Source organism: Cibotium barometz, chromosome 10 (assembly GCF_041138505.1).
Source record: "Cibotium barometz isolate CiBa-2024 chromosome 10, ASM4113850v1, whole genome shotgun sequence".
In the NCBI taxonomy this organism is placed as follows: Eukaryota; Viridiplantae; Streptophyta; class Polypodiopsida; order Cyatheales; family Cibotiaceae; genus Cibotium; species Cibotium barometz.
This window is the reverse complement of record NC_141055.1, coordinates 28,412,065-28,433,021: the sequence shown is the minus strand read 5'-3', so window position 1 is coordinate 28,433,021 and position 20,957 is coordinate 28,412,065. Positions and strand designations below refer to the sequence as shown.

The 20,957-nt window shown below is 43.7% G+C and overlaps 2 protein-coding genes across 2 annotated transcripts; one reads left to right on the top strand and one right to left on the bottom strand.

The window, feature by feature from the left end:
• Positions 1 to 3,000: 3,000 nt before the first annotated feature.
• On the bottom strand, positions 3,001 to 5,419 carry LOC147634750 (7-deoxyloganetin glucosyltransferase-like). Its single transcript, XM_086803920.1, has 2 exons — positions 4,471 to 5,419; positions 3,001 to 4,368 (listed from the first exon to the last, which is right to left on the bottom strand). Exons 1-2 carry the CDS (start codon positions 5,009 to 5,011, stop codon positions 3,386 to 3,388), a joined length of 1,524 nt encoding a protein of 507 aa, XP_086660046.1. The 5' UTR covers positions 5,012 to 5,419; the 3' UTR covers positions 3,001 to 3,385.
• A 12,834-nt stretch (positions 5,420 to 18,253) lies between these two features.
• LOC147634749 (uncharacterized) lies at positions 18,254 to 19,963 on the top strand. Its single transcript, XM_086803290.1, has 5 exons — positions 18,254 to 18,499; positions 18,660 to 18,827; positions 18,961 to 19,143; positions 19,189 to 19,378; positions 19,431 to 19,963. The coding sequence occupies exons 1-5, from the start codon at positions 18,254 to 18,256 to the stop codon at positions 19,961 to 19,963; spliced, it is 1,320 nt and encodes a 439-aa protein (XP_086659416.1).
• The last annotated feature ends 994 nt before the right edge of the window (positions 19,964 to 20,957 follow it).

The window sequence follows — 20,957 nt, the reverse complement described above, 5'->3', positions numbered from 1 at the left end:
GGTTGGCAAGTTAGGGATCATGGGGCCCATCATGGGCTTCAAATATAAGGCTTATCCCTACTTACCCTTTGAAGATGAGCATTTTTTTTCCAATTGTTTAGAATTAGAAAGTAAGAAAAAAAAACACACTCGTGCGTGCCATCACTTTCACAATTGAGGGCTTGAACACGTGATCTTAGGACTCTAGAGGAACACCTCTCTCTACTTCACTGATTTGTGATCAACAAATAAGAATACTCTTGCCCGTCAGGGACACGAGTCAAGCCACTAGTGCTGCTGCACACAAAAATCAACTACATGAGGTGCATCAAGTAAGACTAGTTCTAGTAGATTGAATATGAGCTAGCATTATGCATCGTTGAGAAGGGACATAACTTTGCCATTAGATTCAAGGGAGAAACTATGAAGAGAAAGGATCTTGCATATTTGGGCTTGAAAATTTATCTTGTTTGCTTTCCTTGATTTCTTGTTTGTGTGCTTGAATTCTGTTTCCTTGCTTTCCTTAATTGCTTGTTTGTGTGCTTAAATTCTGCTTCTTTGCTTTAGCTCCAAAAATAGACACAAAAGACAAGAGAGATTGGAGAACCCTATCTCTAACTTAAGTGAAAATTAACCAAATTAGGACAATTGCATGCACACAAAGAGGGAGGCTTGAAATTAGGATAAAGATAATGAAAACCCTACTCCCCCCCCATACCAAAACTTGAGAGAGGCTAGGCAATACAAGAGGGTACTCCCACAAGAGGAGTCATAGTGATGTGGCATAATGATGAGGCATGAGATGCTATAGATGGAATTATGGAAGCATTCTTTGATGTGAAATACATGCTACATCCTTGGTGAGGAGGAGCCGTTTCTATAATAATAAGAGGAAACCACTCCACTACACGAAAGTGCATGCATGAAAGTGCAACCACCTCTAGGTTGTAAGCTTGCCTTTTGTTGCTGAACTTTGATTATTTAACATATAAACAATTACTATTGAATGGAATGATTGTAGTGAAATCCTCAAGACATGATGTTGGTCAAAGCTCTCTACTCTATGTGCAACTCTCTCATAATTCCTTAATATAATAGCCTTTTCTTTGAAATCCTCAATAGACTCAATGTGCCAAGTCTTAGATGTGTTTGGATTTTGTCATTCTGATATCCTTGTAAAATTATGATTTTCCCTATCAATTTAGTTACAAAAATACAAGAAATATAATGTGCCTACATAGCTTGCAAAACAAGAAATTAACCACCATTCAAGATTAGGACCCAATGTAAACTAGCATAATGTAGATGGCTTCCTCTAAGGAAGGAAGTGTGTTGTTTCTCCAAGGACCTTGCCTTGAAATTCGAAAGTTGAATCCTGGGCTTGTAACCCAGTAGGCTACACCAAGATAAATGAATTTGTGTCTCTTGTTGATGCAACAAGGCTAGATTGTAAAACCCAAGAAGACCTAGAATCCATGAAAGGGTATCATTTGAACGATTAGATTGAGAAATAGGGCAATACTTATACCTCTTGGCCATCCCTGTGATACCACAAGAATCTAGACCTAATTGTTTCAAAACCTTTCCCTCCTATTTGGGCTAAGAAGGCGCAATCACTTCAATCAGAGCACCTATGTTTGGCCATCCTAAAAGACACAAAGATATGATAGGGATGAGTGATGTGCTTTGATCACACTCACCTTGGGAGAATTCCTAGCGAGAGACTCTGGTATTTGGTAAGACATGAGAGAATGGATGGACGCAACTGACATAGAATCTGAGGAGAGTAGTGAGATAGACAATCCTAGGAAGGTCTATAAGGACACGCCTGTAAACAATTTGGGCAAATATTTTGAGGCTGAAGAGCTCAATGCCACCCTACCATTAAGACTAGGAACTAGAACATCCATAGCTATCCTAGACGTTGGTGTAGGAGTCAACATAACAACGAAAAGATAGTGGGAGAATTGGGGATCACCAACCCTTGCCTCCACTAATCTCAAAATTAAGCTGGTTGATGGAAATCTAAATTACCTTGCCCATGGGCATGGTTAAGATCAACAAGTTAGATTCCAAAGGACTGGCCTTTGATCATGTCTATTTGCACAAAAAAGAAGTGACCCATGAAGGTCAATCTCATAAATTGGAGTCACCACCCAGTTACAAAGCACCCTATAGAGCATGAGGACTCTATCACCATTGATAGAAGTGAAGAAATGAAAGCTAGAAGTGTGTATTTTTTTAAAAAACCCAATTTGATGATGCTTTCTTGAGCTCTAATAGCCATAGGACATTACTTCTGATAGTGCATTAGACTATCAACATCTATATAGCCCTAGGTCACACTATAATAGGTGCATTACTCAAGTCATAATAAAAATGAGAGATATTTACTCATTACACATGACATAGAAACCATCCACATAGAGTGGCTCAAATAACATCTTCTTTAGACCCAATATAATGTCATCACGATGAGGGATGACCCTAAACCTCTACATAGAGCAGCTCATTGAACATCCTCTTCAAACATGTAATGTCATTTTGATGAGAGAGACCCTTGCATGTAATATTTAGCAAATCCTCTAAAAAAGGTAGCTTAATAAGATATTATATTTTGGGCATAATGTTTATATTTTGTGCAGATTATCCGAGGACATATAATCCTAGGCTTAAAGTTTGCGAAAATACATTGGGAATAAAGCACTGAAGGAGGTTACTTAAGATGTTGATGAGCCAAAATTTTGTCCCATTAAGCCATTAAACAGCTTCTATATGATTATAGACTCATCACAAAGAGGTCACTAGCACAAGGTTTGCTAATGGTTGTGCAATGGAATTGGTGGAAGTGACCTTCTTATTGAAGTGTAGTACATACAAAAATCATGCATGCTCTAAGGACCAAAACATTTAGTGCAACATTTTAAGACTAGTAGAGACAAAAGGCATGCAAGGTTCATGGAAGAGCATTAGCCCTTTTTTTTTGGCCATGTACAAGTTGGTTGCCCATTGTAGAGTTGTGATAAGAAAAAGTAGGTTGCCCATTATAGAGTTGTGATAAGAAAAAGTACGTAAGCGGTTGGCCAAGGTACAATATACACGATATGCTTTGTCTTTTTTTTATATGATTGACATGAAGAAACCAAAGGTACACATGCTGAAATGACAAACCTTTTGTGGAGATAGCACTCCTATGGTTTCCTCAAGTTAAGCTAAGTTGTTAGGGCGTGCTTCTTTTATAAAGTTTTGGCAAAAGCTTTTGACCACACAAAGGTGATGGAAGTGGGGATGTATCGGTGTATGAGAAAGAAAGGTCTCTCTCTCTCTTCTCTCTCTAGAAAGGGTGCCATGGGCGCCTTGATGCCTTGATCGCCAAAGTCCTATTTGAACACGAACAGGCTTTCCATCAACGTGGCCGATTTCTTGCAGCTTGCACCTTATGGTGGCGTTTCATGTCGTCGAGGACCAGCTCCCACGTTCGAGAGGACGAGCCCCCTTTCTTAAGGGCCTGCTGGGCGGCTTCTCGAAGGGCGGCAGCCTTTTCTCTCATGTCCACACCAATGGGAGTAGATTCCATGAGCATCCTGATCACCCTCTCCACTTCTTGTCTTCCCACGCTTCCATCCAATTTCGACCTTGTAAACTCTACACCGGTTTTCCACAAGCTCACCGAAAGGCGCCCATTGGTCCTCCGCTCACCCACATCAGGCCAGCACAGCATTGGGACACCTAGGGCCACGCTTTCCAACGTGGAATTCCACCCGCAATGTGTGAGAAAGCCACCAATGGAAGGGTGGGAGAGCACGTGCAACTGTGGTACCCACGACACGAGGATGCCTCTGTGCTTCGTATTATCCAAAAATGAAGGTGGGAGCTTGTCTGCATAGCCTCCTTCTACAAAGTCCGGCCGGATTGACCACAAGAAGGCTTGCTCGCTGGCCTCCAAACCGGCAGCCAGCTCCGTGAACTGCTCCGGATCCATGCTGAAAATGCTACCGAATGAGATGTACAGCACTGACAGCGGCAACCGGCTGTTCAGCCACTCTAAGCAACCCGGATCTTCATTGAAAATGCCTCCTCCCATGCAAGGATCCTCTGTGCTATCGGCCGTTCCCATGAGTGCGGCCGGTAGCAAGGGGCCGATTGCGTGTATGGGAACGGCGCCTGCCGGTAGCGCGTCCAAGCATTGGTCCTCCAGCTCGTAGAAGGTGTTGAAGAGGACAGAGGCCGCCCGTTCCATGGGCTTGAGCTGGCGCATGAGAAACTGGTATATGAAGTCCGCCGGGTCACTCCTCACGATGATTGGCAAATCGTTCAGATCCATGGGTGGTAGACCAGGGATGCAAGAAACCATCTCCGTGTTGTGGTCCTCGAAAGTGGGATTGGCAGCTGCGCGCGTGCGCACACACACAGAGTCAATAAGCCATATACTATATAATTATTGATATCAAACTAGATTATCACTCATCTAATGCAGATTACAAACCCTACCTTTGAAAGTGGGTATCCCTTGTGATACGAGACCGTACATGCGCCATATTACATAGTATACAGCTGCTGAGGAGGTCCAGAAGGCGATCCTCGGAACGCCCAATTTGTCTGCACAGTCTTGTGTCCAGGACATCATTACATCGGAGATAATGCAGGTGATCTCTGGGCCTTCCTCGTTGAGCTTCTCGAGAAGCTTCTCGAAGGGCTCTGTGAGGGCCTCAGAAGCTTGAAAGGCCTCAACGACATGGTCAGGGTCTCTGTGAAGCTCCGGGGGCAAACCCCCGGGGATGCCCACAAGGCGGATATCAAGTAGATTGTTAACACATTCTTGAGAGCTTGCTTGCAGGGCAGCTTGGGATTGTAGCAGACGTACATGATTATGCTCTGTGTTCACAAAGGTGATGGTGAAACCCCCCAAGGCAGCTAGCTGCTTGCAAAGCTGCATGAGCGGCACTATGTGTCCTTGGGCGGGGTAAGGGACGGCCACTACGTGGATTGTGTGATTGCAACAATACTCATCATCTAGACTAAGGTTATCCATTTGGATTGAGGAGATACGAAAGCTACTACTGCTAACTAATTACCGCCACCAAAGCAATGCGGCAAACAACTCTGCAAAGTAGTGATTCACTGAGTTGTACAACCTTAGTGAGCTCAGTATTTATAGGCAAGGCTAGCAGGATATTGAGAAATTTACTAGATTTTACAGGCTACAATAGTACTGTGTGCTATATATCTTAATCCAAACCATTGTGCGGATGAATTGGCAGTAGTGGATAGATACTTTGGAAACTGCAGAATGCGATGCATTGCACGGTGCTTCGACATTTCACGCGTTTGGTGAACGTCTTGTCTTTGTTGGAGAGAAAAGGGTTCCCACGTGCAACGCTCATTCTAAAGGAGGACCTTCTTTTGCTATCTTCAGAATGAGTGTTTAGAGATAGAGATGGAGAGAGAGGGAGTCAGAATGAGTGTTTAGAGATAGAGATGGAGAGAGAGGAGGGGCTCAGGGAGTCAGTGGGGTTCTGAGAATCTGAGCATTACCTGGTGACTGGTACCTGTGTGTGAGAGAGAGAGATAGAGGTAGAGATATAGAGAGAAAGGCGCACGTGGGTCTAAATCCTCCTAAATCACTCTACAGAGAGAGAGAGGCACTTGGGTCTTAATCGCTCATCAGCATCACTGCCTGGGATTATCTACACATGCAATAATTAATACAGACCCTTCTCTGAAGTAAGAGAGAGAGAAGGGGGGCATTGATGGGGTCAATAATACAGACCTTTCTCTGAAGTAAGAGAGAGAGAAGGGGGGGCACTGATGGGGTCAAAAGCCTAGGACTCAATTAACCTTGAAATTGGAGAGAGAGGGGGTGCACTATTCAGAGAGAGGAGAGAGGGGGGGCACTAATTGGGTCAAAAGCCTAGGACCTCAATAACACTTGAAATTGGAGAGAGAGGGGGTGCACTAATTAGGTAAAAACCCTCACCCTGAGATATAGAGAGAGAGAGTTGGGTCTAAACCGTACACTTATTATTAACCTAGGGCGAGGGAGGGAGGAGAGAGAGAGAGAGCACACACCTAAGTCTAATGATTAATCCCTAGTTTCCTCGAATTATTATTGCCTAAGGATTACCTACACATGCAACAATATAGAGTCTAGACCATTCCCCCTTCAAGTGGGTCTGAGAGGGAATCTGATTCTCTTCATATAATAATAGAGTTCTCTTCTCTTTCTTAAAAAAAAAGAAAAAAGAAAAAGCGTGTCAACGAAAAGCTGAAGAGGCATGCAAAACAGTGATAGTGCCCACTGGCTACGCGTGTAAATTGGCTGTGTCCTCATCACAGCAAAATGGGACTCGTGGAATTCAATGGAGATGCATGAATGCTGGTTGTTGCCAGCTTGTGTAGTGTGTGTGTGCTGCCGGTCTTGGCCAGCACCACGTTTTCGCCGACCAGAATCGAACCTATGACCTCCAACGTTTCCCCAGTTTAGAATGCATCCATGGTTTCCTACCCAATCAATCCCTACATAGCATAAAAAGGCTTTAAAAAACAAAAATTTTAAAAATATTCTAACATCCCTACACTATTATTCTCACTACTCTCTCGCATTCACCCCACGTGTCACTCTCTCTTGCCATCTCATTGTACCATGTGGCAGAAGTGTATGTCACTCTCTCTCGCCATCTCATTTTGGCATGTGTGGCAGAAGTGTACAAGTGGGGACAGACTGCTCTCCTGCAGCCCGCTAGTCCCCACTAGTTTATACAATTCTCTCCATTCCAACTTATTTCTTTTCTCTTTCTACAAGTTTATGCAATTCCCTCCATTGGGACTCATTTCTTTTCTTTTAACGCTTAATTCTCTCCAATGACTCCATCCCATGATCCAGCCACATTGCCATGCTACATGGTCACTTTACTCTTTCCTTCTTTCTTAATTGTGCCTTCACAAAAGCCAAAGGAAGTACTCAACAAAACAAAAACATAAGCACATGCCAACTAGCTTCATCGAATGCACCTCTCTACCTACCCTAGTGCCTCAAGATGTACTTTGCCAAGGCTCTTTCAACATCACCGCTTGTCAACTAGGTTCAACTACATTTTCTTCTATATAATTCTTCACATCCTCAAGATGTACTTCGTTGGTTGTGCTAAGCTACCCATGTCAACTTCTTGGCAAATTTAGAATGAGAACCACCATGTATCTCATGTACCCACACATTCACCATATAAAATTATGTTTTCACATAAAAAGGATTTGAGAGAGACGATATAGTTAAGGGGGCTACTATTGAATGGAGAGTGTTTCCATTCACAACCAACAAAGGGGAGCTAAAAGTAAGAGAGAGAAGATGTAGAGAGGTTTGCACTATTAACACTAACACATTGATAACTGAACCCATTCTCAACCCTTTTGAATGCTAGCATGTGATAAAACTAAGAGCTTTGAAAGTAGCACACACATTACATTTGGATAAAAAATCTCTATATGAACAAAGGGCTCATTATTTGGAAGTGAAGACTAACTATATTACACATTACATGTTTTCCTTGGTACATAGCAAAAGCTCTATATGAATTATCTGAAAGTGAAGACTAACTATATTATCTAGAAGTGAAGACTAACTATATTATCATCATGATGTTCTTAATCAATGTATATCGCTCTTAGTATATATATCAATGAAGCTTGTGCTACATAGTTTCTTGCCCATTCATAAAAGGAACCCATAACATTTGTAACATTTTAAGTCAAGTTGATGCCAAAATCAAAAGGAAATGTATCCCTTCAGCTACTTCTCATTCAATTAAGATTGCAAATGGCATAGGTCAAAACCCTATATTTGCTATTAAATATATTCTTGAACTCCTTAAATTTTTTTCATGGGGTTTTACAAAGAGATCACCTAAGTCAAGGGAGCAAAGTGGTCTCTAATAAAACTTGAGCAAAAGGCACGACTATAGAAATTTCTCAAGTGTAGCCCTTCATGTTGACCAACAAGAGAATTAAAACCTTTGATATCTAAGTTTAATGTACATTTTTAGTCATCCCAAAACTTTGGAGCATTGCCCTTGAAATTAATCAACATGTTTAATAATAGCTTTCTTTAATCACTTTGAAGTGATGTGACTTTTGATCATCATGATATATGAACACTTGTACAAGTGGATATGCGAATTCTTTCTTATTATTTTTGAACTAGTACACATCACATGTCAAAATTAATTGTTAATTCTCAAAAAGTAGAGTAATAGTCATTTGAAGAATAGCTTTTCGAGACATGTATTCTCATGAATTTTGTTGTTTGACCTCTCTATCTTTTTACATTTCACCCATTCACCTTTCTACATTTTATTAGTGGATCAAACATCATGGTGTGCATAGAATTGCAAAATTTGATGTATCAAAAAATGCAAATGTTTTATTATGTACCCTCTATTTCTTTTCCAACCATAAATAGTCTTAAACCTTTAAATCTCAAAAAGATACAAAGAAATATCAGTTGGATCATTACTTATAATTCATTAGTAAATAATGAATGTGGAATCATTGCATCGACAAAATATCTCTACAACATCAGACATTCCACTCACAAATTTCTCACACACAGAGAAATTAAAAGATGGAAAGAGAAATAAATCCACCAAAAGAATTAATTTTAAAGAAATTATTTTCCATTCCCTTTAAGTATCATCGTAACGTAAAGTAAATGATTGACAGGTTAAGTGATAAAAAGTATGTTGTGAATTTACCATGGTACTCAAAGATTTTTTATTATAACATTCCGACAAAATCTATGATTTGATATCATTAGAAAGTTATGATTTGATTAGTCACCTCACTATTTGCTAACATGTCAAAACTTTTTGAAATGATTCTTAGCATTACCTTATTGCTATTTATCAAATTGACCTTCAAATAACTTGATAGATTTTTATAAAGAAGATTTTTAATCCAATTTATGGTTAATAGTGTATCTTAATAGTTCAAAAAATGAAGTTATAACCTAAACAATGAGAACTATTCTCCCTCTTGAATACATGCATCTATATAGTTACTTAAAAGGAAATGGAGCACTACTACAAGGTGATATGTGGCATGTCTTTGTTCCTTTATTCTTGGTCCATGAGCATGCTAATGTGTTATAAAAAGTGGTGGTGATCTTTTGCTTAAAGTCCCAATCAGAATTTATACCTTTCGTGTATTTGATTGAGTTTGGAACAAATTTTCAAGAGTTTTGGGAGGCAAATTATCAAGAACATAGAAGTTGAATGTTTAATAATAATATAGGGATATATGAATTGAATTCCAACGTAAATCTTGCATTTACATGTGCAACAACTTTAGTGTAAAATGACGCCTCTCGATTAAAGGTATCATGGTCATTATAAGGCACTTGGATGAAATAAAGAATATATTTCTAATGGAGGTAGGTTGTAGATCGGAGTATATTTGTAATGGTAAGGATCAAGGGTAGGATATATAGTATTTATAGGATGTATAGGCTTTATTAATGAGTAGAATTTCATATAGTATTTATAGGATGTATAGGCTTTATTAATGAGTAGAATTTCATATAGTATTTATAGGATGTATAGTATTTATAGGATGTATAGGCTTTACTAATAAGTAGAATTATTAGGCTTTATTAATAAGTAGAATTTCATATATTAGTACCTTAAAGAGAAATTAAATATTAGATAGTATACCAAATATATCATAATATGATGTATAGTTTGAGAGAGAGAGAGAGAGAGAGAGAGAGAGAGAGTTAAATATGTGAGAAAAGATCAAATTTTTCAATGAAGAGAAATAGCTTTCCTTTGCCTTCATTATTGGAGGGGAGAATCAATAAAATAACTTAGTATACATCTTTGTTGGAGAGAGAGAGAGAGAGAGAGAGAGAGAGAGAGAGAGAGAGAGAGAGAGAGAGAGAGAGAGAGAGCTAAATATGTGAGAAAAGATCAAATTTTCACTAAAGAAAATAGTTTTCCTTTGCCTTCATTGTTGGAGGGGAAAAGTAATAAAAGAACATAGTACACATGTTTGTTGTGTACTCTCAACATTGTACGAAAGTTTCACATATTTGATTTTTTGAGGAATGGTCCTTTAAAGATTTTCTTGAATATGTCTTTTTATGTATCTTTTGACATTGAATTCTGGCAATTGTCTTGATGATTTTTTGAGACAGCTTCACTATTTGAAATTTTGGAGGAATTTCCCTTTTCAAAGGAAGGCTGATCGTTATTTTATAATTTCCACAAAGCTTCTCGAAAGAGACAAGAATTATCACTTGTAAAATCTATCTAATACCACTAAGGAAATGGAGAGAAGCCACATGGCATTGCATGACTTTTCTTTGTTTTTCTCCAATTGGATGTTAAAAAGTGCATATTGCCATGTGTAGATTTATGATGCACAAAGTTGGTTTGGGTTAGGTATAATGAAGTGGAAGGTGAGTAGGCAAAAAAAGTAGTATGCTATTTGTATGAAGGAAGAACCATAGGCTAAAAGTATATTGATATTTATTTACTTTCTAGGAGTGGAAGATGTTTTTTCAAAATCTTTATGGTGTATAGAATACCATTTGTTAAGAAACTTCAAAGTTTCAAAGGGTTTTTTGAAAGTAAGGTAGCTATAGGTGTGACGTGGGAAAACTATCCAAGGGGACTTGGTGCCTTGAGGGTATGCTAGCCCGCCCCGCATATAATGCCTCTATATGGGGAGGAGGTGCAAGGCGGGGAGGGCAACCCCCGGGGCACTCGGCACCCCCGGAACCTCGCTCGCACCTGTGACGGCCTAACATGCCTACCTGGTGTGTGAGTGCATTCCTAAGGTGCCTACCATGGGTCTGTGCTTTGCCTGAAAAATGGTCGACCGGCGAGCTGTGCCATGTCGACGGGCCGAGACGCGCGGGCCGACGGATCATGGATGGAAGGCCGAGGGAGCCGAGCCTAGCACGAACACAAGTGATCGGTGAGACCCACAAGGAAAACGCGCGAGACGCGCTCGACGGGACGATGGAGCCGTTTCATGAAGCATGGATCGTGGAAAGCCGCGTGCGGCAAAGGCATCACATGACCGTTTCCACCGGTCTTGTGACACTTGGTATCAGAGCAAAGTTCGTTTTGGAAGCCTATGGGAGGCGTGTGATGCTAGGATGGAAAGAACAGCAAAAACGTCAAAAAACGGCAAAACGGCAAGTTGGGTTGAGTCCAAGTGACAGCCACCCACGAGCCGAAAACGGCACAAAAGTTACCGATTGAGATTTGAGCATCAAGACAAAGGAATTTGCTCGTGGTGACCATTACCTATCTCGAGCAGTGGGATGCAAGGCAGAGGATGGCGTGGTTGACTGAACCCGCCGCGCCGGGACCCCGAGTTGCCGACGCGAGGTGTCCTGAAACAACGGAGCTCCGACGGGGGCCCGAACGATGGAATTTGGGGATGAGCTAGATATGAAAAATGACCAATTTTTTGAGGGGATCGCAACCGCGTGGTCCGTTCGAAGAAATTCCAAAGTTGGCCGACATGCTAGGAGGCCAGTGGTGGACAGATGGGTGCCATGTGAGGTAAGGTCCCAGGTGCAAGTCGAGCAAAGGATGTTGGCACATGAGCTGAGCAGAGAAGCATGCAACTGGATCCTGTCAGCACTTCCGAAAAGAAGAGCAGTGGGCTTGGGGATCTTTCAGAGTTACCACCAAGGGAAGGTGATGCTTTGAAGAAAACAACGAGGCAACAACAGGTTGGGGTGGCACTTCATGGACCGGTAGCACCTCAGATGGGGACAGCGAGCTAGTAGCCACTCAAAGGTCAAGCAAAGGAAAGGAAGAGAACAAAGGGGCCACACATGAAGAGACAGCACCGGGAATGGGACCGGGATTGCTTATGCTAAGAAACTAGATGCGGCGGAATGGGAGGTCGTGTTGGTGTGGTGCCCAAGAGTCAGAGCAGAATGCAAGCCGCCGAGCCAATCATTTGGGGAAACATGCAAGCGGCAAAGGCATCCGCTAAGGCCATGGTGTGCCTTGTGGCAATGGAGCCACTCCCCTCTCATCACGATGCTCAAATGCCAAAGGTTCGCGGTGGTTTCACTTGGTGTCAGGTGGGGCCAAAGGCACTTTGTCACAGAGGATCAATGCACTTATGTACCGAACAGATTGAACCAAGGCATCAAGGTCCATGGCAACCAGGTGTGCAGAGTTGGAAGTGGCACAAGATGGGGCAAACCAGGCTGGAGTCAGTGAGGTGGGCAACTCTTGTCCATAAGGATTTTGCACAAAGAGCTCAAGGAGCATCGGCGAGCAACAAGGCTCAAGACAACGCTCCAACGCAAAGGAATGTGAAGTCCGATTTGAAGAAAAGATGTTGTAACCAAGTTGGTGTCAACTCGGCAGACAAGTCTCAACTTCCTTGAAGGCTTACGCATTCCGCGCAACACTGCATTGCCTCAGGTAATCACTCTTACTCAGCTCAGATAGGAGCCACGGCGAGACCACGCAGTCACCTCGCCAGTTTTGTGGGGATTGGGGGACTCTCAAGCAGGGGCTTGAAGTCCGGGCCTTTAGATGAAAAGAAAATACAAAAATATGCACCGTTTTTCATTTGTAATACGGGTTAGACATTGACCTTGCTGATGGCTATAAAGTAGGGTAAAGAACTCCCGGGGTAATTACTATCTGTCACTATGCACATAGAGCATTTTATGAGGTGCATATACCCAATCTTTGGTTTCAAAAAGTAATTGACGAGGGCGTCAATTCTATAAAGGGGGGGTGTATGTGACGTGGGAAAACTATCCAAGGGGACTTGGTGCCTTGAGGGTATGCTAGCCCGCCCCGCATATAATGCCTCTATACGGGGAGGAGGTGCAAGGAGAGGCAAAGCACGAACCCTTGGTAGGCACCCTAGGAACACACTCGTGCACCGGGTAGGCATGTTAGGTCGTCCCGAGCGAGGTTTCGGGGGCGTTGAGTGCCCCGGGGGCTGCCCTCCCCGCCTTGACGGTGATCGGGCCGAACGTGGAGTCGGGACCGAAAACGGTGGAAAAACGGTCGAATGGCGAACCGGCGAGCCGTGCCGTGCTGACGCAGGTCGAGACGCGGCCGGGCTGGCGGATCATGGATGGAAGGCAAGACCCGAGACGAGGCCGAGGGAGCCGAGCCGGGTACGAACGCAAGTGATCGGTGAGACCCGTAAGGAAAACGCGCGAGACGCGCTCGACGGGCCAATGGAGCCGTTTCATGAAGCATGGATCGTGGAAAGCTGTGTGCGGCAAAGGCGTTGCAGGACCGTTTTCGTCGGAGGCAAAGCACGGACCCATGGTAGGCACCCTAGGAACGCACTCACGCATCGAGTAGGCACGTTAGGCTGTCCCGGGTACGAGCGAGGTTCCAGGGGTGCCGAGTACCCCAGCTCTCCCCGCCTTGCACCTTCTCCCCATATAGAGACATTATATGCGGGGCGGGCTAGCATACCCTCAAGGCACCAAGTCCCCTTGGATAGTTTTCCCACGTCACAATAGGTTGGGGGAAGGTGTAAAAAATTAAGGGAGGTATGTTAATATATACATGATTTCAAAATATAAGTGGTAGGCATGCAAGTCTTTAGAATAGTTTTTGAAACTAAATGGGCTCTTGTCTATACAATATAATATAGATAGAAGTTTAAACATAAATATAAAATCTAATACTTCTATTAATATAAAGCTAAAACGTAATAATAGATAGATTAGCTCCACCCTCGATATAATCTATTTTTTACATAACTAATAAAGAGGATATATAAATTAGAAGAATATGTAGGTGTGTGTAAACAAACAGACATATATATATATATATATATATATATATTTTATTTTTTTTTCTATGCCATCGGCAAATGCATAAATCAAAGTTCTCAAGCCTATAGCCTGTTGATAAGGCAATGCTCTCCATCATCGGCAACACGGACTGCAGCATACATATGGGCCATTTCTTTACCTCTAATCGCTTACAACGTAGAGGTACCAATGTGATAAAAGCTCTTTGTTGGAGCTCAAGATTTACTATACAAACTAGCTTGGCATTGCACGATCTAGCCCAGCTTATCCATACGCCTCTTCACCTCTACGGTGACACATGGTCGACTTTTCCGCATGCCACATGGCAATCACTTTTGTGTCCCCTGGGCCCTTCACCTCAAAAGTTTGGCTACATGCAACGCGCTCCTGCTGTTGAGCCTTCCCTCTCTCTCATTTCGTGCAAGCCCGTTTTGTTGTTCTCCCTGCTGGTGAGCCCCCTCTCTCTCTCTCTCTCTTACTGTTCTGACTCTGTCCTTTGTGTTTGTGCAGGTTGGTTTGAAAAGGCACTTTCTCTATACACTTGCAAGCTGAGTAAGTCTACTCTCTCTCTCTCTTCCTTCTCTATACACTTGCAAGCTGAGTAAGTCTACTCTCACTCTCTCTCTCTCTCTCTCTCTCTCTTCCCTGCTGGTGAGCCCTCTCTCTCTCTCTTACTCTTACTCTTGAGCCCTCTCTCTCTCTCTCTCTCTCTTTCTCTTACTCTTACTCTTACTCTTACTCTTCTGACTCCCTCCTTTGTGTTTGTGTAGGTTGGTTGCTAAAAGGCACTCTCTCCATACACTTGCAAGCGGATTAAGTCTTCTATCTTTCTCTCTCTCAGAACGTACAATGAATTTTGGAAAACCATAGTATTGGTGTGCAATGACTTTGAGCCTTGAGTAGCTGTCAATGGGGTCTCACCCCTTGCTCTAATGTTACCAAGTGCATAACCACTACCAATATGTCAGGGGTGATTCATGATGATGACTTGAGAAGTGATGTTAGAAGCTTCTTTAATAGTGTCATTCTTAGAAGCCACAAACCCAGCTTCAGATCCTTGACAATCACATTCTTGACATTAAAGCCAACCGAGGCTGCATAGCTCAAAGCTACGCCTCTTTATTAGGGTGCAGTGGGGGCTATATGGTTATGTCTCATGCAAGGGTAAGGGAGTTTCAATTGTCTCTTTAGTGGGAGCCCTAGTAAAGAGTGTTAGGCTATTCTTTACGGGGGAATTTGGAAAGTAACCAATAGAATATATTTATGAACTTGCATATTTTTTGTGATCAACACGTTTCCCTTAAATCATCATTCCTCCCCCTCAACCTATGGTGTTGGGACTATTGGTAGTGCAGGCTCTTAGATGGTTCTTCCTCAAGCCATTTAATTCGGCCATGCAAGCTGAAGATGACTTTAATGAGTGTAGAGTTTTTTGATTGGATAGCCACTCCTATATTTTCTAAGTCTTGTACAAAATGAGAAGACGCTAAGGTATATCTTAAGGTGAAGGCATTAATTTATTAATGCCTACAAAAGTGGGCATTAATTAATTATTTCTAGAAGAGTGAAATATGCCTACAAAAGTGGGCATTAATTAATAATTTCTAGGAGAGTGAAATATAGGTTTGGATAAATTGGTTAATATTTTGCTAAATAAAACTTACAAGAACCCAGTTTGGATATGGACCCTTAGCACCTAGGGTGACCCCCTTCATAGAAAATTCACCCATCTTCAAAAAGGTGCAGCCGTAGGTCAAGTGCAATTTACACAAAGTTTATTTCTCAAGTTTTAGGGTTGTTCCCATATGTCTTGCGGTGGGCAAGTGAAGGGCATTTGGCTAGCCCACTAGCCATGGCTTTACGTGAGGCAATTGCCAAACACAAGGTGACCTCTAGCTGCCCCCCAACACCAAGGTTGCATAGCTTGGAGCTACGTCTCTTTAGGGAGCAGTGGGGGCTATATGGTTGGGTCCAGTGCAAGGGTAAGGGAGTTTTAATTGCCTCTTTAGTGAGATCACTACTAAAGAGTGCTAGGCTATTCTTATGGGGGAAGATGGAAAGTAACCAATAGAATATATTTATAAACTTGCAAATTTTTTTGTGATCCACACGTTTCACTCAAATCATCATTCCTCCCCCTAAACCTATGCGGTTGGGTTTGTTGGTAGTGTAAGGCTCTTAAACGGTTCTCCCTCAAGCCAGTTAATTGGGCCATGCAAGTTGAAGATGACTTGAATGCATGCAGAGCTTTTTGATTGGATTTACACTCTTATATTTTCCAAGTCTTGTCCAAAATGAGAAGACGCTAAGGTGTATCTTAAGGTGAAGGCATTAATTTACGAAAGTAGGCATTAATTAATTAATGCAGAAGAGTGAAATATGTGTTTGGATAAATTGGTTAATATTTTGCTAAATAAAACTTACAAGAACCTAGTTTGGATGTGGACCCACATCAACTATAGTGACCCCCTCCATAGATAATTCACCCATCTTCAAAAGGTGCAACCGTAGGTCAAGTGCAATTTACACAAAGTTCATTTTCTCAAGTTTTAGGGTTGTTCCCATGTGTCCTCCGGTGGGAAAGTGGAGGGAATTTGGCTAGCCACTAGCCATGGCCTTCATGTGAGGTGGTTGCCAAACACAATTGTCTCTTTAGTGGGAGCCCTACTAAAGGGTGCTAGGTTATGCTATGGGGGAAGATGGAAAGAAACCAATAGAATATATTTATGAACTTGCATATTTTATGTGATCCACACGTTTCGGTCACATCATCATTCCTCCCCCTCAACCTATGTGGTTGGGATTGTTGGGTAGTGCAAGGCTCTTAGATAGTTCTTCCTCAAGCCAATTAATTGAGATTGTTGGTAGTGCAAGGCTCTTAGATGGTTCTCCCTCAAGCCAATTAATTAGAACACGGAAGTTGAAGATGACTTTAATAAGTGCAGATCTTTTCAATTGGATAGCCACTACTACACTTTCCAAGTCTTGTCCAAAACAGGTGATTGTGCATTCTGTGATGCATGTTGACCAAGGTATCTACAAATCATCCACACACACACACACACACACACACACACTATATATCTATATATACATATATATATATACATACATATATATATATATATATATATATACACATACATATATATATATATATATATATATATATATATATATATATATAGAGAGAGAGAGAGAGAGAGAGAGAGAGGTAATGGATGAGTGTGTATATTATATACTCATCAAACATTCATTATTACACTCCATAACTCAACATACAATCGTCCTTTTTCTCGTATCATTCCTTTCTCAATTTCTTAACCAAATCCAAATTTCAATTTGTAGTGTGCATCTCATGTGATAAAACTTAATATTGGAGAGAGAGAGAGAGAGAGAGAGAGAGAGAGAGAGTAACTCAACATACAATCGTCCTTTTTCTCGTATCATTCCTTTCTCAATTTCTTAACCAAATCAAAATTTCAATTTGTAGTGTGCATCTCATGTGATAAAACTTAATATTGGAGAGAGAGAGAGAGAGAGAGAGAGAGAGGTCGCCCCTGTGTTGACCTCTATCGCACCTTCTGAGCAGGATGCTTGGGAGAGGTTTCTTCTATGCATTCGAGCTGTTGACGCGTGGTATACGCCTTCTTTTGCCCGCCTGCCTTGCTCCTTGGCCTTTTCTTGGGGTCTTCGCCGTCAGCAGGGCTGATTACTGGAGAGACTGGATAGATTTTATGTTGGCAATTGGGCCTCCTTCCTGGGCGGCTCCACTTGCATCTGGCCTGGCACCTCGATGTCGGATCATAGCCCTGTCTCATTGACTATTTCTTTTGAGCGGCCTCATGCAGTTCGCCGAGGGTCTCGCATTCCGGACATGCTACTCTTTGGTAGCGATCTTTCTGCTTCGGTTGCTCAGATCTGGGGAGCCGATCCCACTTCGCAGTCCACTGCAGTGCAGTACCTACACGCTGAGTTCCTTGCCTCTTGTATCAGGGAGTCTAGTTTTTCTTGCCGGGAGACCGCCTCTGCTTGTCGTCGTGAGGCGGCCCAGCGTGAGCGATCTTTGCTTGCACCATTGGCATCGGTGCAGCGTCTCTTGCAGTCCCATCCAGGAGATGCTCATTATGCTGGTACACATGCACAGTTGCTTGATGAGATCCGGTCGGTTCAAGAGAGGAGGTCTGAGTTCTCTGGTCACGCAACTGCGGCTCGTTGGGTAGCGCTCGGTGACCGAATAAACAAAGACTTCTTTGCATCACATAGAGAGCGACCTTGTGGGACTGCTCTACGTGCAGTTTTGGATGACCATGGGCATTTACAGACTCACCCAGATAGAGTCCTGGAGATTGCTACAGCCTATTATGCTGATCTATTCAGTGCTGATCCGTGACAGATGACATTCAGGCGGCCAGAGCTACTGTATGGTCCCACACGCGACGCTCAGTCACTGCGGACATGGCTCGTTCCCTTTGCTCTTTGTTCACAGCCCAGGAGTTACGTGAGGCGGTAGAGGCTCTAGACCCTGCCTCTTGCCCGGGGGATGACGGTCTCTCTAGACAGTTCTTCATTACTCATTGGGATGCAGTTTCAGGGCCCTTGCTGAGAGGGCTTCAGGAGATTTACGATTCTGGGACCATGCCTCAGTCTCTTTGCTCTGGGCTCATATCTTTTATACCTAAGGGGGGGGATGGCACGCTCTGCGTCAGTGGCGCCCCATTACTCTCCTTCCTACGGTATATAAGATATTAGCTTCCATGCTGGCAGTGCGAGTGAGCCCTTTCTTCCAGACATCATTCATGGATCACAGACTGCTTTTATCCAGGACAGATGTATCCTGGATAATATCTTTTGCTACCATCAGGCGGTAGAGTGGGCTCAGTCTACTGGCACTCCCCTTGCATTGCTTTTTCTTGATTTTGAGAAAGCATTCGACAGGGTGGATTGGTCCTTCCTAGAGGGTACTCTTGCTCGCATGGGTTTCCGCAGCAGTGGATCACTGGAGTATCTGCACTTTACAGATCAGCAGCCAGTGCAGTGACTATTGGGGGTTTTGTTGGCAGATCTTTTGACATCTCTCGCTCTGTGAGACAGGGATGCCCCCTTGCAGTCTTTTTGTACTTATTTGTGGGAGAGGACTTTCTGACTTTCTTCATGCCCGACAGAGAGATATACAGGGAGTCACCTTGCCACTTATTACAGGCGAGCGTGACCTGATTGATCAGGAGTATGCTGATGATACTTTGCTCATGGTCCGTTATGCCATTGCTGTCCTTGATGTGACGCGTTCAGTTCTCGATGTTTATTGCTTGGCAGTGGTGCTCGCATTAACTGGCACAAGTCATATGGTATGCTGGTTGGCTCTGAGGATGTCCCGACTTGGGGTGTGGCAGAGGGGTTTACATGGTTGCAGCGGGGTCAGTCCTGTCTCGCTATCTAGGTTTTCAGGTTGGACTGGATATCACTCCCCAGCAGTTTGCGCCGGTTTTGCAGTCGCTTCGCAGAAAGCTCTGCCCCACTGGTCTTCCCAGCACTTGTCTCTTGGAGGGCGGGTCCTTGTGGCCAATCAGGTTGGCCAATCAGGTACTGTTGGCATCTGTTTGGTACATTGCTTCCTGCTGGATGCTTCATACAGGAGTGATGCGGCAAGTTCGCCGCCTGATTCGCAACTTCCTGTGGAGTGGCCGTGATGGCACTGTTGACACTAGAGCTAGAGTCCGTTGGGAGACGATTATCCGGCCCATTGCAGAGGGGGGCCTTGGCATTATTGATCCAGAGATGCAGTGTCGTGCTTTGCTTACCAAGTTCATTGTCCGCGCCTTGTTTCCGGGCAATGAAACTTGGAAGCTTCTTTTCAGATCGGTTTTGCACACAGTGACCCCGCAGTTGGGAACCCGCGATGGTCATACTTGGGCTGCGTGTATACGCTATATTTTTTCAGATTCTCCTCTGCGTACAGCTCATCTGTCACCCTTCATGCGCTCCATTTTACAGATATGGATCTCCATGAGACAGGGCATGCATAGACGTTCTCCTGCCTCTCTGCCAGAGATTGAGCGTCAGCCCTTGATCTGGAATCTCCATGTGTTGGATACTGAGGGTCGCCAGCTTGGCCAGAGGACCCACATTGACTGGGCGGCTTGGGATAGCGGCCCGGGGCTGCTTTGATGCATGCTTGGTCACAGACACGGCAACTTCGCTGATTTTATTGGGGAGGAGTTCTCCATAGGCAGGGGTATTCTGCCTCGGATTGCAGAGATTGATGCAGCTATTCCAGAGCTTTGGGATCGTGCCATTCGGGGTTTACATGAGATGCCTGAGCACTCAGGATGGTTATGCATGTTTGGTGCTGCAGGTACACCCTTTCTTGTTTGGAGCTCCCATTGTTATTGGCCTATGGTTTTTATCCCTATGGGCATGCCAGATGCTTTTGGCCATGTCAGATTACAGTTTCATGGTTTGGGTTGCCTAGAGGAGCTGCGTCAGGCTGACTGGACTCCCATCCGTGTTGTTGGCTCTTTCAGGAAAAGACGGGAGGTGGACCCGTCTTTTCACATTGGTATGGCTGCCCGTTGGCGATTATGGATCTGGGAGGGACGGCCTCTTTCGCAGCTGACTTGGGACCTCGGGGAATGGGAGTGGCCTGCTGTGGAGACCGGCGCTAGGCATACTTCCTTTTTCGGGTATACTGTTTGGATTGGGAGGCACTGCTTGCTTCGACGACAGTTACATAGACCTACGCGTTCGGGCACTTGGCTACATGCAGGTCTCTCTCATGCCTTCCTGGCACAGTACTGGGTATCTATTTGGAGGCTGAGGATTGCTCGGCGGATCACTCTCTTTTTTTGGTTGACTGCTCATGCTGGTCTTGCCGTCGGCACTTGGGGTGCCTTGATGGGCCATGATCCCATTTGTATATGCTGTGATCATCAGGTTCAGGAGTCTCAGGCCCACTGCCTCTGGTCGTGTCCTATGGCTTCCTCTTTTTGGCGAGCAGTGGCTCTTCTTCTCAGCAGAGCTGGTCAGCATGCAGGTTTCCTCAGTTGGGGGTCTGTGTTATGGCTCCTTCCTTGGCCGGGACCTCATGTGTTCTTTGAGGGTGAGGGCACTGATGCTGTGCTTATGCTTACGGCGATGGGGTATCGGAGGGGGTACCTCAGTA

Excerpts from the sequence above, each read along its gene's own strand:
- LOC147634750 (XM_086803920.1), bottom strand. The coding sequence starts at position 5,011 with ATGGATAACCTTAGTCTAGATGATGAGTATTGTTGCAATCACACAATC. Across the intron at positions 4,369-4,470 it reads AGGGATACCCACTTTCAAAG|CTGCCAATCCCACTTTCGAG; the intron begins GTAGGGTTTGTA and ends GCACGCGCGCAG.
- LOC147634749 (XM_086803290.1), top strand. The coding sequence starts at position 18,254 with ATGGCTCGTTCCCTTTGCTCTTTGTTCACAGCCCAGGAGTTACGTGAG. Across the intron at positions 18,500-18,659 it reads GGGGGGATGGCACGCTCTGC|GCGGTAGAGTGGGCTCAGTC; the intron begins GTCAGTGGCGCC and ends TGCTACCATCAG. Across the intron at positions 19,379-19,430 it reads CAATCAGGTTGGCCAATCAG|GAGTGATGCGGCAAGTTCGC; the intron begins GTACTGTTGGCA and ends TGCTTCATACAG.